We start from the raw sequence: 15876 nt of genomic DNA on the forward strand, positions 1-15876 counted from the left end.
GGAGTGAGACAGAGGGAGAAGAGCAAGCAGCGAGAGCAAAGGTATTTTACCTTTTGGAGAATTGGGCATTGAAGGGAATGTATTTCATTGCTAGGGGCACCAAAACAAAAGACACTGGCTGGTGACTTAAATTACAGCAATTTATTTTCTCAGTTTTAGAAGCTAGAAGTCTGAGGTAAAGAAGTTGACCTCGCCTGTGGGCTTACAGGTTGTCTTCATCCTGTTTTCACATGGTCTTCCTTCTCTGAGTGTCTGCATTTGATGTCTTCTTTTATAAGAACACCAGTATTCTTGGATTAGTGCTCAAATGACTTCATTTTTAAGAAAAAGATATATTTATTTATACATCCAAGAACTGGGGTACAGGCCAGGGTTGTGGGGGGGGTGAGAGGATTCACCAGAGACAGAGTAGGGAGCAGAACAGGCAGATTGACTAAAATACACTGCTGAGGGGAGCAGTGGGCGAGAGAGGAGAGGTCTGCAGTGCCATGTGGGTAGCTCCCTGGCCGGGGATTGAAGTTATCCTGCAGTGGCTGGTAATAGCTTGATAATGCTGAGACTTTACTTTAACCCCTGTACCAACAGAGAGTCCTTTTCATAATTACCTCTTTAAGGTCTCATCTCCAAATAGAATCACATCCCAAGTGAGTTATTGGAGGGTAGAACTTGGACCAACCCATGAATTTTGGAAGGACACTATTCAGTTGAAAATATCATAAGTTGAGGGGCCTCCCCGGTGGCGCAGCGGTTGAGCGCTGGGTTGCGAAGCTGCCCGCGGCCTCTGCCATGCCGGTTCGATCCCTGGCTGCTCCCCGGCCACCAGAGGAGGGTCCCACATGGCGCGCAGACCTCTCCTGCCGCCCGCTGCTCCCCTCAGCAGTGTACTTCAGTCCTTCTACCTGCTCTGCTCCCCGCTCTGGCTCTGGTGAATTCTCTCACCCTCCCGCGCTTCTGACTGTACCCAGTGCATGTAAAAACAAAACAAACAAACAAATAAAATAAATAAATAAAACATGCCTCTATAAAAAAAAAAAATTAAAAAAAAAAAGAAAATATCATAAGTTGAAAATGCATTTAATATACCACCAAACATGCTCAGAACACTAACATTAGCCTACAGTTGGGTGAAATCAACACAAAGCATATTTTATAGTAAAATGTGGAATATCTCAGAAGCAGGAGACCCAGATGGGTACTTGGTATACATGAAAGGATGAGAAAATACAAAACACAGGGCCTCCATGGTGGCCTAGGGGTAAGTCTCAACACTATCAGATCTAAGCCCAAGTTCCATCCTGGCCAGGGAACTAACCCACACATGGTGCAGCAGACCTCTCTTCTCTCTTGTCTCACCCACTGCTCCCCTCAGCAGTGTGTTTCAGTAGGTCTCCCTGTTCTGCTCCCTATTCTGTCTCTAGTGAATCCACTCACCACCCCGCACCTCTGGCCCACTCCCCAGTTCTTATATGCAAACAAACAACAAACAAAAAAATAAAAAACACAACATACAAAACATGCTGGTGACACGGTATGCTATAGCACACTGGTCACATGCCCTGGTGAGCAAGCAGCTGCCTGGGAGGTGCCGCTCGCTGCCACTGCCCACACCAAGCATGCCAAGTCACATATCGCTAGCTCAGGGAAAACTCGAAATTCAGAATTCAAAGTATCGTTGAACTACTGGCTGCTTATTGCTATAGCACCATCCTAAAGTTGTTAAGTTGAACCATTGTAAGATGGGAGCTATCTCTGTTGCCATGTAGTGCCCAGGTTGAAGGGTAAGAAATAAGTGTTTTCGGTTTCTGAGACTTTATGTCAGGGCCTGATGACCGTGGACTTGGGCAACGTAAATAAGAATTGAAAGCAGTTAGAGAAAGCAGTGCTTCTGCCTTTTTAATTCTAGAGACTTAATCATCTGGGATCATTAAAGAATACATATTGTAATTACGCCTCAGGATATGAAATACTGATTTTGACTCAGCAAAAAGTCAGGCATTTCCCCCAAGGAAGCAGTCTTTGTTTTAGCCTGCCACCACTGCACACGACACTCCGCGCAGCTTCACCACAGATTCACTGGCAGGGACAGGAAATCTTCATGTCTTCACCCTTGTGCCTTTATACTACCTCCTTGTTCCCAAAGTAAAAATCATCGCACCCCCCCCCCCCCCCCCGCAGGTGTCAGCGGGAGGGCAGAGGTGTGTGCTTTTCTAAAGGGCTGGGTTTCTGACTGAAAGTCTCAGGGACTTCCAAAATCATAGTTTTCATAAGACAACTCCCCGCACCGAAATAGTCTTTTGCTTCTCACTACAAGGTATACTCTTTCCTAGAAAAAACAAAACTTGAACTTTACAAATACCATCTCTTTTGCTTGATTGCTGGTTCATCCTTCCACAACTGGAAAATTTTTTGTGTGACACTCACAGCAGGTGAGGTGCTTCACTCTCCCATGCCAATGTGGGGCAGGGATGGGGTTTGGTGACTCATCAGATCTGCCCATTGGCTTGTTACAGCTACTTTATCCACTGGTGCTGGGTAGAAAGTGTTGAGAAAGGAAAGCACTTCTTTTTCACTTCACTAGATTCAAATCCAATTTTCGACGAGTTTTGAGAGACAAGCTCACAACAGCACCAGGAGGAGATAACAAAGGCTCAAACCCCACAGGGCTCACAGAGCGAGCCCACATTTTCCTGCCCCGACTCACAGGACTCACAGGGCGCACTAGCTGTTCATGTGAATGTGCTTTTAAGAAGAAGGTAATCATAATTGAGAAGGCAGATTTTAAAAAAGATTTATTTATTTATGTATCCAAGAACTGGCATGGACCAGAGTTGCTGGGGAGTGAAAGGATTCACTAGAGACAGGGTGTGAAACAGAGCAGGTAGATCTACTGAAACACACTGCTGAGGGGAGCAGCGGGTGAGACAGGAGATGTCTGCTGCCATATGTGGGTTAGCTCCCTGGCTGGGGATCAAACTCAGGTGAGAGTGCTGAGACTTAACACTTAAGCCACCAGGGAGGCCCACAAGGCAGAATTTTGCAAAAACCAAGCAAGCAATGGCCTTCCAAAAGACCTTCCTGGCTTTGCGAGGTGAATTAACCCAGTCCTGTCCTCTCTCCTGTGATCCTTCTTGAGCACATTGTGAGATGAGAAGTATCTGAAGAAAAGCGGGGGAGTTAATAAAGAGGTGCCCACTTCTCAACCGGAAGAATTTATTTCAGCAGTTTCTTTGATTCATGTTAGATCCAAGTCATTGTCTCCCCACCCTGAACCCAGGAAAGACCATTACTGGGACACTGGAAAAGCAAGGAATTCTGAAGCCAGTGTAGAATTTCTGCACAAGGAACAGGAAGACAAAAATCTGGAAAACAAAAAGGCTGTTACTTTTGTTCCAAATCTAGGCCTCTCACCAGACCATGCTGAATGGAACAGGATGTCACTGTTTCCTTCAAGAAGTTATCACAGTTAGTCACTATGTACATGGTGCGGTGCTTTCTGGATGGCTGGGGCCATAATTGTTTCTCCTCACTTGAGAATCACTGTCTTGCACAGCTCCTCTGATAACAGCAGTCTGTTGTGGAGCGCAGGTATTTGGGTATAACTGAGAAGCATTAATTAGCTCAAAGTTTTTGGGTCTATCAAAATGGTCCCCAGGAGCTACTCGATCCCAGTCGGCAAATTAGAGGCCTTGGTGCTAGTTCTGAGCTGTTAGGTTTGTTCTGAGATTAGCTCATGTCACAGTTCTGCCCTTCAGCAACATCTTCCACAGATGTTTCCCAAAACTCAGAGTTTGTCACATTTGCCACACATTCACTTTGGAAATGTCTTCTCAAACTCATCTCAAATCTGGCATAAATCCTCTATAGTAGATAACTCTCCTAGGCAACCCAAGGTGTCTGGTCCTCCTGAATCATCCCCTATTTCTTCCGGGCAGAGCAAGTGTGGGCTCATATTTGGCTCCCCTATAGAGAAAGGACAGTGTCCTGGCCTGGGATACCAACAGGTATTGAGGGCTTGTCGTGTGTCCAATGCTATTGCAAACAATTCATGTTATTGTTTGTAACCCTCACCACAACTCTGTAGATCATATGTATGGTTAGTCCCATTTTATATGGCAGAAGATGGAGATTAAGTGGCCTGTCCAGGCCAGTGACTGATAAGCTGGAGTCAGAATGCTCAGCTCACTCAGGCCTGAACCCTTAATTACTGCAGTGCCTATGTTACACAGGATGCCCTCTCTTCTTCAAGGGGTGCTACAAAAGGGAGAGGAGGCCTTGCACAGCTGATTGATCAGTTAAAGTAGAAAAAGGCGGGCCTCCCTCTTGGCGAGGGAGCTAAAGTCTCAGCACTATGAAACTATCATCAACCACTGCAATATGAGTTCAATCCCCAGTCAGGGAGCTACCCACATGGCACCGCAGACCTCTCCTGTCTCGCCTGCTGCTTCCCTCAGCAGTGTATTTCAGTCAGTCTGCCTGTTCTGCTCCCCACTCTGCCTCTGGTGAACCCTCTCACCCCACACACTTCTGGTCTGTACCCCAGTTCTTGTATGCATAAATAAATAAATCTTTAAAAAATAAAACAAAAAACATAACTTCAAAAGGAAAAAAAGAAAAACTTAGGCCTGAGGATGACTGCAATGGGCTACAAGGGAAGACCCCTTGCTTTCTCTGGGGAGGTGAATTTCCAACTGTAGCTGTCTGGTGTGACTGGTGACACCTTAGAGGGTTCACAGATGCCCCGGTGACAGGTGTGGGATGCGGACGCCTTTGAGTAGCCCCTGTGTAGAAGCACTCTGTGCACCAATATCCAGCCTGGCAGTTTTCAACAGGGAAGCAAATTACTAGAAAATCTTGGGTCTGAAAAAATTTCTTTTTCCTTTGTTTCCTTCTCCTCAGACTTTGTGGGGAATGAGATCAAGAGGGACACCTAATTCCACCCACAGTCTCAAGTTCAGTAAATTCAGAATAAAAACAGGAACAGCAAAAATATTGATTGTATCCTAGAATATATCTCCCTGTGAAGATTTTGAAATGGGCAAGTGGAGCTTATTGAGAGGTTCCCTCTGGTTCTCTCTGCAGGCTGGGAAGGGGTGAGCAGAGTGCCTTCCCCTTTCCTTCCTGACAGGGAGGCGTGTTGGGAGCTGCCCAGTGGCAGGGCTCCAGCAGCGCAGCTGTGCCTGATCCCTGTGGGTGGAGGGGGAGCCTTGGGGACAATGCAGACCTGAGGACAGCCCTGCCCAGGGCTCCGCCCCGTCTCAGCACGCCCAGCAGCTGAAGGGTTCTTGCCTTCGACTGCACGGGAGGCAAGAAGTAGCTTGTAAACGGGAAGATTTTCAGCCTAGTGCATAGGGAATTAAACCTACATTAACAATAAAATTGGTCTGTGGAATGGAAAAGCCGGTACGGTGGCGACGTTCCCTAGGCAACAAACTGAAAATGTTCACTCCCTTAGAAAATCTTTCATCTGTTCATGGCTCTTTCCTGACAGTGCCAGTGGCTGAGCTCAGGGAAAATAATGAAGGCTGTGGATGGGATGTGGTGAGTGCCAAGAGACCCCCCCCCACACACACAAGTTAGGGTAGCTTCTCTGTGTTTGGATTGGATTAAAAAAGCAAGCTAGCGACCGTATGTGCTGACACAAATAAATGGATGATTATACTGGTAAACACTTGGATTTCATCCTTGCAGTAAAAGGGAAAAATACTATTTGCCTCTTTTCTTGGTAACATTCAGTGCCATGGTGGAAAACTCCGTTATTCCTAGGAAATCTGCATGATGAGCAAGTGTTTTTTTCCGAGTTGGTTTAACCTAGGCGTCTGTTACGTGGAGTAACAGAATGACAGCTGCATGACTGGTCAGTGGGCAAGTGCGCGCGTGCAGTGTGGGTGCTGTTTTCCGAAATATTACACCATAACTTCCTCTTTGCTTTACCAGACTAAATCTCAACAGTGAGGCATCATGTGTAAACTTCTTGTATGTTTGCTCTTTTCAGTCCTAGGGAAAATCCGAACTGCTGTGGGCAGTGCCCAACTTCTCATGGCCCAGAAATTCTACCAGTTCAGAGAACTGTGTGAAGAAAACCTGGTAGGTAACATTCCCCACCACTACCCTTTCCTTGCTAGGACCAGAAGAAGAAGGTGTCACCAAGCCTGGCCCAACTCAAGTAAAACTGATTTTACACCAAGTCAAAATCCAACGAACTCTCACCTGGAATAGAGTTTTCCGATGGTCTTTTGTCCTGCTTTCATTAAAATTCAAAATATTTGACAATAGTCTTAGTAGGGAAAAAATCCCCTAATTTATAACTGTATTTCCTGCTGTTATGTAATGGAAAATTTCCCATTTTCCTGGCTTTCATATGCTGAAATGCTTTGAAATATTTGCAGAATTTTAGAAAAGGTTAACTTTGTTAAAGCCAGCTTTTGACATTTCCTAGTTTCTGGTGGACTCATATTCCTTGGCCATCAGAGGAACTTAGATGCCAAAGTGTGAGAAGGCAACCTGAAGAGGACTTAGACCTCAGGCGGTAGGCCCCTGAGAAGGAAATGTGTGCCAAATGTGTGCCATGTAAGGGCTTTTAGATTTATGATCAGTTTAAAAATCTTCAAAGCGACCCGATGGAGCTCATAGTGATAGTATTTTTATGATGGCTTTACAGTTAGGAAAATGTGCATGGAAAGGCTAAGAAGATTGTTCAAGGCCACACTGTAATAGGCAGAGCCAAGATTCAAACCCCAGTCAGTTCCTGAAAATCCCCTCCAGGATTTGACATTCATTCCTCATCCTCCTGGTGAGACCTGGGGATACACAGTCAGCTCCACCCCTCCGTAGCAGGAAGCTCGGTGACTGGGTGGCATTGCCCAGATTTAACAAAGCTTCATGAAAGTGGCGCTAAGACTGGTAGAGCCAGACTCAGCTCACCTTTTTAAAAAAAAAAAAAAAAAAAAGATTTATTTATTTATTTATACATAGAAGAGCTGGGGTACAGGCCAGAGGTGGGGGTGGGGTGGGGGTGGTGAGAGGATTTACCAGAGACAGAGTGGGTAACAGAACAGACAGACTGAAACACACTACTGAGGGGAGCAATGGGTGAGTCAGGAGAGGTCTGCTGCGCCATGTGGGTTGCTCCCTGGCTGGCCGGGGATCGAACTCGTGCTGCAGTGGCTGTGGACAGCTTCATAGGTTGTGTCTTAACCACTTGCACCACCAGGGAGGCCCTAAGCTCACTTTTCTTGAGTTCTTACTCTGAGGAGGAGAAAAAGAACAACTCCTTACTTGGAAAATACTTGCATATTATCTTGGACTAGACTTTCAGACATGGAATGAATGAATGAGAGCTATTTTTTCCAGTAAAAGCAAGTGAAGGAAACCAGCCACCTTCTCCCTTCACACCAGAGGTAGTGCCCTCTGCCCTCCAGGTGGCCTGCCTCAGGCTAAGGTGCTTCTGCCACTTGTTATGGGCAGCATATGTGCTCTCTCTCCTTCCCCATATACCTACATTGGTGGGGAGAAAAAAAATTGCCCATGATACATTTAACCAAACCCTTTGAGCCTACTGAACTATCACTTCCTGCATTGGTGCACTGAAATGATTTAGCCAAGAGGACTTACAATCTAAAAGACTTTAGTGACTTCCAAACTATGAGCAATTTAGTTTTTAGTTATCAGTAAGGTATGGAAATATATTCTGAAATTATAAAAGTCTGTTTGAGAGGCACTTTGTCAAAGTTATTATCTGAACTATGGAGAAACTGGTGTGTGTGTACTAATCAATATACTAGAGAAACTTTTGTTAAGACCAGTATCATTGGAATAGATTTTAATACCGAACCAAACACTGCAAAACTTTAGAATTTATCTCTTCCAATGAATTTCAGAATTGTGGGGAGTTTCAGCCTGTAAGTTTATAAATATATCTTGACTTGTATTTGTTTTGAACTCAGACCAATAATGCTAGTCCATCAAAGGGTTAAAAAGTTCTTTCCAATCTATTCATTTTCATGGTCATGAACTTTGTATTTTCTGAAGTTCTTATGGTATCATTTTTATAGAGGTTGGTTTTAAAAGTACAAACTGGCCTCAAGTTATTATGTGGTTTGGGGTTTCACAGCCTATCCAATTGCCTGGAATACCAGGAGGTAATCAAAACTGACCTCAGGGGGAAACCCCTGATGTAGAAGCCTCCACACCTCTAACCATGAATGCACTTAGCTACTGTTGTAGTGAGCATGACACCTTCAAATTCTTAGTTTTATGTATTTTGTGCCTCACATCATAATAACTAGTGGTTCATACTCTGTTGTCCTTGTTAGGGTTATGTGGATGGGGGCAAAGAGGGCCAATTCTTAGACACTAAACATGTTTAATTTTTTTTTAATATAATTGACATTATTTTAGTTTCAGGTGTACAACATAATGACATTTGTATACATTGTGATGTGATCATCACAATAAGTCTATTTACCATCTTTTCTTAACAACTTTCAATTAAGAAAGTGTAGTGGCAGGAAGGTCACTGAGCAGGTTTTCTATGATTCGAGCAGACCAGAAAGGTAATGGAGAGTCCTGGTGGCTTTCTCAGGCTTTTATTCTGCTCTTACATGTAGTGCAGCAACCAGGTACACAGCAGGCAGGGGTGCGGGTGGGGGGAACCAAGAGGCTGACAGACCTCCAAGCCCCCCAGCAGGCCTCCAAGGCCCTGGCAAGTCTTCACTCTGGGCTTCTCTCTCTCTTCTGCCCTCTCTCCTGTTCTTTCTCCCCTTCTCTCTCCTGCCTCTCTTGGTGAATATCTCAATTCTGCACCCATGGCCCACAGAAGTACACAACACAACTTATAACAATGTAACAAATGCAGGTGCCCACCATGAGGCATTGCATTGCATGCCTACAGAAAGTCAGTATTATGTAGAGATATTTGTTCTCACATTTGCTCTATTATAGTATGGTCAATTTAAAAACTAATTTACTAATGATTTTGTCAAATTACTTACATGAGAAAGTGACTTCCTGTATTTGTAGCATATTAATTGTTATAAAATTCAATTATTTTATTATCATTCATTTATACTACTTTCTTTGACTTGAGTATTAAAACAAATCTTATTTTAGATTCCTTATCTAAAAAAGTTGAGTGGCATGGAGTTGAACACCACCTCTGATAATAATATTCTGTTTCTTTTTTCAAAGATGGTATTTTCATATAAACAGTGGTTTTTTTTTTTTTTTAATGTATCTTGTAGATCATATATTCTGGGATTTTTCAAGTGTTTAAAGTCTTCCCCGCCCCCCCCCCAAGCCATGTTGATAGATGTTGAATTACAAAAGAAGAGTTTTACAATCTTGACATTTGAGAATCACTGACTCAAGCAGATGAGTATATAAAAATGCTACTTGTAGGGAATTAAAAAAAAAAAGGTCAAACTCATGGAAAGAGAGTAGAAAAGTGATTGCCAGGGCATGGAGGGGAGTCAAGGCAAAAGGAAGAGAGTTGTAAAAGGACACAAACACTCAGTTACAAGATAAGTAAGATCTACAGAGCTGATGTATAACATGGTGACTACAGGTGATCACACTGTATTATATAATTGAAATTTGCTGATAGAGTAGAACTTAAATTTTCTCACCAAAAAAAGGTAAATATGTAAAGTAATGAATGTGTTAATTAACTTGATACTTAATGGAGGGAATTCTTTCGTAATGTCTATGTATAACAAGTCATCACATTGTACATTTGAAATATCTTGCAACTATTATTTGTCAGTGATACCTCAATCAAACTGCAAATACGGTTTGGATTGGTACTAACGCAGGAATGCTCTTTTTTTCTCTTGTGCAGAATCCTAATGCTCATCCAAGGCCCACCTCCCAGGATTTGGCCGGGTTCTGGGACATGCTGCAGTTGTCCATAGAAAATATTAGTATGAAATTTGATGAACTTCATCAGTTAAAGGCCAATAATTGGAAACAGATGGATCCTCTTGACAAGAAGGTAGAACAATGTAGATTTTGTATGGTTCATTTAAAAACCTGCACAAACACTGGACAGTCTAAATAGGCTTCTGCATTTAGTCTTGCTGTTTACAATGTGAAATGGAGCTGATATCATTAATTTCATTGTAATGACAATGTTCACATAGTAATCATTTGGGATATTATTTGTAATATGTTTCAGACATATTTTTAAAGAAAAATCTGTCTCTGTGAATTGGAAAATGGGAATGTGGCTTTTTTGTTAATTAAACTTTAAGTTAAACCATTTTAGTTACTGGAAGGAACTGCCTCCATTTTGCTTTTTAAACTAAAATAAATGACATCTTCAGTGCATGATTACATATAGCAAGAGTTCAACTTCCTTACACCCCTAAGATGTGTTTCTGAGAAAAATAGGAAGCCCTGAGAACCAACAGACTTTGATAATCATTTCATAAACATAGTAATAAAGAAACCACTGTTGTTGAAATCTAAAAATATGCACCGTTAAGTTTCACAGTAATCATAAATTTTGGGAATTTTTTAAAGAGTCACTTTGGGTTGATTTGCCTTGGGGAATATCGCTCACTGGGTCCCTCATGCAAAGCTTAGACATAGAGACTCAAATCCTTTAATTTATAAACTGCAATTTTCACATTTGATTAGTTATGATGGTTTCACCAGGCTCATACAGATTTCCAGTGAATACCTCCCTAAACTGGCTTGTCATTCATACATGACATTTTGTTAATTGGTTACTTTCCCATGTCCTGAGGTTAAATAGTTCCAAGAAATTCAACTTTTAGAAATTAGGTATGTGTATTCCCATGAAGCATCGGTGTTCCTACCCTTTCTAGATCTCTTCACCTTTCAGAGAACTGTCAGCACCACAATCCACACTGCTACCCATTGTAGAATCAGGGTTCCCTGTGTCAGTGGGCTCCCGGGAGAAACCTACTCCCAAGTGTGAGGGGGTAATGGACCATCACTGTCCTTCATTCCAGTTCTGGTGTTTTAGTTTTAAACATCAAATACCACTGATGTGTGTGTGGCCTCTCACTTGGGAAGCCAGACATTTTCACTCAACCTAGTTTTCCTTAATCAGTGTTTAAAACTGTTGGCTAAATATTAGTCGGTCTTATTTAAGAAAATACTACAGATGTACACACACACTGGTAATTTAGTTTCTGGTGCTGATCCATCTAATTTCTCAGTCACTGATTTTTTAATTAAATTTTCAAGGAAAGGAAAAATGACTAAAATGTTTCCAGTATACATACTTTAAAATATCCACTGAGTTACCCAACAATGAAGATCTTATATGTCCAGAAGGAGTGAAGCTAAGAAGAACTGATGTATGTAACCTATTGACATTTACCCAGTAAGTCATCGGTTAACTTGATTTCTAAATTTGTATACACTTTGTCTATGATCAGAAATTTTCCTCCCCCCTTGAACTGGTAGGGACAAATTAACTAGCATACTCATAGCTGGCCAAATAGCGGGTGCTTCGTTTTCTGACCAGAAGGAGACCAGACCTCACACAGCCCTCAGGGCAACTCCGAAGTAGTAAGTTCCACGAGTCCCTTCACCTCTCATGCCAGGAAGAGCTGCTAGGTGCTCCAAGGCTGTGTGCACGAAGAATGCTCTTTCGAAAATCACAGATTCCATATTTTAAGTTCCACCTTTAGTTTTTAGGAGACTTAAGGGGTATTTTATTTACATTGAAAACGTTAGCTTCACGTGGACTTTTTCACAGCTTCACCATGCTTATTCTAAAAATTTTTTGTGATTTAGATTCCTTTTTCTCCCACTGCACTTTTCTTTTTCCTGCCCAAGTGAGAGTGGCTTTTGCTTCGGCAGTGGCCTTAAAAAATATCGCACCGGGGCCTCCCCTGGTGGCTCAGCGATTGAGCGCTGGGCTGCGAGGCTGCCTGCAGCCTCTGCAGCGCCAGTTCGTTCCCAGGCCCCCAGCGAGGGTCCCACAAAAAAAAAAAAAAAAAATCGCACCGTTTTATACTTCACTGCTACTACGTGGGATGGCCTTTTTCAGTCCTGTGTTACATTTCCGTGGTGCTGTGTCTGTCCTTGTGATTGGAGTTGCCTTCTCGGCCATCAGTCGTTCCAAGCCCGCTTAGGACCACGGTCCCAGCAGGAGCTTTTAGGAGCCATCTTGGAACTGACTCCACTGCAGAGTGTAGGAGTATCTGTGTCCTCCCTCTCGAGTGACTCTGGAAAGTGCACTGCTGTGTGTTTGTGCGTGATGTGCAAAGGGTACTGTGGGACTGTGGCATCAACAAAGCTAAAGAACGGAGTCTCATAATCTCTTCTTTCTCTTTCAGTTGTTTAGATTTGGGAGAGGGAGGACCGGGTGGGCCTGGAAAAGGGGCGGTGATGTTTCTAAACCCAGTTTGCACTGCTGCTTACCTCCTTAGAGGGGATGCAGAATCCTAAGATGCTGCTGTGACTGCTGCAGCCATTCCCCATCACAGGTACCGGCCCGAGTCGGAAGCCTCCAGAGAGCAGCACATTAAATGTGCTGGGCGCCGCAGCCTCTCCGCTGGGGGCATTTAAAATACCCGCATCCTTCCCTGGAGAGATCTAGTTCTGCAGTCCAGCCTTACCCTTGGCCTTAAGCTTGCCGGTTTTTTTGTCTTTTGTTTTTCCTGCATCTTTTGAATACCCAAGCCAGAATAATGAAGAAAAGATAAATATATTTACAGTTCGCAGAGCAGAACTAATCTCCCTGGGTAAAAGCAAAAGAGAGTGTTCTAACTACTGACCTATCCCAGTTTGCCCCCAAGCTTGTCCTGAGAAGCTGTGTAATGTCCTGAACCTTCTGCTTTGATCAGGAGAGAAGGGCCCCTCCTCCTGTGCCAAAGAAGCCGGCGAAGGGCCCCGCGCCGCTGATCCGGGAGCGCTCGCTGGAGAGCTCGCAGCGCCAGGAGGCCCGCAAGCGCCTGATGGCCGCCAAGCGCGCCGCGTCCGTCCGCCAGAACTCGGCCACCGAGAGCGCCGAGAGCATCGAGATCTACATCCCGGAGGCGCAGACCCGGCTCTGAAGCCCGGGCCGCCGCGCGCACCCCGCCGCGTCGCCGCCAAGTACCTGTTCTCCCCCACACCCCCCACCCCCGACCCCCCCCAACCTCGAGCCCGTCTGTCTCTGAGCTCAGTGACTCCACTGTCGCGGTGTAGTGTCGATTTTGCAGGAGCCGACCCCCAGTCACCCCGCGCCCGCACCTGTTCGCCCATGTTCTTCACCGAGCTTCGCCACCTGCCACCTGTCCCGCTGCCGTCGCCCTGCCTCATCCAGATAGCCGACCCGTTCTTTTCTCGACAAAACCAAACCCACCTGTAGAAATGGCCCTTTTAGATCACCCACCATCCTCAGTTCTCTCGAGCTAGTCTGTTCCTAGAGCTCAGCAATATAAAACCGTAGGGTATTTCAGAAATCCAGTATCATAGGGTGATCCTTTGGGACTTAACCGTCTTCCACATGAAAGAAACTAGGGCTCCGATCCTTTAATTCCCCTAAACGGTTATTATTTTTAAAAGCAGATGGAGCACTTTATTTTCAACCTCAGAAATCACCCCATCTCACCGGAATCGATGTGTGACAAACCTTGAGGGGCAAGATGGGCTGGGGGTGGAGGACCCGGGTGTGTAGTGGGAAAGGGAGAAGCAAAATCTGCAGGTGCGGGGGTACCTGCATCTCTGACAGCTGCACAAACTGCCTCACTGTTATTTCATGTCACTGCTTCAAATGTTTCAATCAGCAGAAGATTGTAAATTCGATCTTTCAGGGAAATTAATCTATTCTGAAAGGCAATAAAATGGAGAATGGCAAGGCAAAGCAAAGCAAAGGAAGCACTGATAGTTTAAGATACTACACAAGGGATTTTTTTTTCCTTTTAGTACGAACATTTAGACCTGAATTCTTTTATCAACTTTTATTGTACTATGTTTATTATATCGTTGTGGTGATGGGTCTTTCAAGCGGAAAGCGTTGGTTCTATTAACTTGTTAGTGTCCATCCTGGGGGGTCCTAGCTAATTACACATATATAAGTATACACCTGCTTAGGAAGTGCTGTAAATGGCAGCCAGGCTGTTTTCAGAGAAAAGTTTGGATTTTTCTGTCATCCCTTTGAATGCTACATATCTGTCTATTTTAACTCCGTAGCTCATATTGCAGACATTTTCTCCTTTAGTCTCCTCTCACTTCTGCACAGTCTGATCACACCCCAGCATAAGGATATTTATGTTATACAGATAAAATAAATTCTCTACCCCAAATAGATATGCTGCGTCCTTCCAAAGAGCTGCCGCTGTCATCCTGAGGTCCCAGGTAGTGAGAAAAGAAATTTGACCTGTAAGGTTCAGCATCGAGGAGGAGGAGGGGGGCAAGGCATGATTCATAAACACCAGAAGAAACCCAGGCTTTTGTCAGAGAATGGTCATCTACACTTTTAGTCATGATGGATGGGCAGTGTGCACTTTGCGTCTGGCTGAAAATATTTTTAAATACTCTTAACTCGTAGCAGTTTAAACATTTAGAATGTGGTGATCTTAAAGTATCTCTGGCACTTGATGTCCAGCTTCTACACTTAAACTTAGAAATTATTGTTGAAAAAGGAAAGACTTAAAAACATACATCAAATATGCTTGCACCAGAGAAGCTTTTTTTAAAAATTACACACTCATGGCCAGGTGCTAATTTAATTTTATTTATGAAATTTAGAGAAGTGATGGATTCTGGCAGCAACTATTTTCATGGACATATTCTAAAACCACTAGAGAATTCGCTACCTCTCAGAGCCATTGATGCTTTGAGCTATCTTTATACACAGGGCACAAATGTTTACTGCTGTGGTTTTACAAGAAAAGGGCTACTAACTTATGTCAAAACCAACCAACCAACCATCCTTTTAACTAGGATGAGCAAAGCACCTTGAGTGCTTTGTAAAATTGGAGCATACCGAGATTTTGAGCTTCAAGTGTTTGCTGGTTTTAAAAAGAATACACTTTTTTCTTTACTTTGTAGCCGCAATGGAAAGTCACACAAAATTTGCACCTTACAAGTAAAGTCAACTGCTGCCGTGGGTACCTATGGTCACTTTCAAACATGACAATGACCCGAACTCATAGATTAACTTGAAGGAAGCGGCATCCACACGAAGACCCATGTTCTCAAAAACAGATCTGTGCCCTGAGGTAGAGATAAGATTTGGATTAAGAAATAGATTTCTAATATGTTTCAATATTTTCTTTGGGAACTGGTTTAGCCCAGGATATTTTAAAGAGAGACAAGAGAAGGCCTGTTTATCTTATTTAAGTGAATGGTATTTGTATATTCATAAGCTATTTTTGGTAAGAATTTTAAATCTTTTAGCTGAATGCCGACAGGCATCATGACCTTTGCCTTCCTTAAAAACACAACTTAAATTGTACAAACACTTTATAAAAAGCTGATTATTGATGTTAAAACACGACCCCAAGTAGAGCTGCTTGTTAACCCACTCATGCCCCTAAACCAACATTCATGAGCATAACCTTTGTTACATTGTTCTTTTGATGTAATTTGTAGAAATGTTTTTTTAGTTCATAATGGAAAATGTATGTACCCTGAAAAAGTACTTATTTTCTTTAACTTTGGTATAAAGATGTTCGGGCATTTTCTTGGGGAGGGGGGGTTACAAAAGAAGTTTGTTTCCCACATCAAAAAACGTTCAAAGAAATTAAGTATTTATTATATTTTTTGCAGATGTTTCCATACAATTCACATAACCTTTTTGTAAAGAGAGATGAAGAAATGGATTAAAGATTTTTAATATTTGAAATGGTAAATAGAACTAATTTATTTGTAATATAGTTCTGTTATTTATAGATGTTTCCTTAATGTTTTACT

At 43.1% G+C, this 15876-nt stretch overlaps 1 protein-coding gene across 19 annotated transcripts in view; it reads left to right on the plus strand.

The window, feature by feature from the left end:
* Positions 1 to 13031, plus strand: part of DLGAP1 (DLG associated protein 1) — a gene marked incomplete at both ends in the record, with an annotated part of 338395 nt that extends 325364 nt beyond the window's left edge. For 15 of the 19 annotated variants that reach the window (XM_084252591.1, XM_084252592.1, XM_084252580.1 and 12 more), the window contains 3 exons: positions 5993 to 6084; positions 9836 to 9988; positions 12822 to 13031. In XM_084252591.1, the coding sequence (XP_084108717.1) occupies positions 5993 to 6084; positions 9836 to 9988; positions 12822 to 13031 (455 nt within the window). Of the gene's footprint in view, positions 1 to 5992; positions 6085 to 9835; positions 10055 to 12821 lie in introns of those variants that run through there. The other 4 variants (XM_084252583.1, XM_084252586.1, XM_084252590.1 and 1 more) reach the window with 1 other exon arrangement.
* Between the last annotated feature and the right edge of the window lie 2845 nt (positions 13032 to 15876).

This window comes from Talpa europaea (genome assembly GCF_964194135.1).
Source record: "Talpa europaea genome assembly, chromosome: 13".
NCBI lineage: Eukaryota > Metazoa > Chordata > Mammalia > Eulipotyphla > Talpidae > Talpa > Talpa europaea.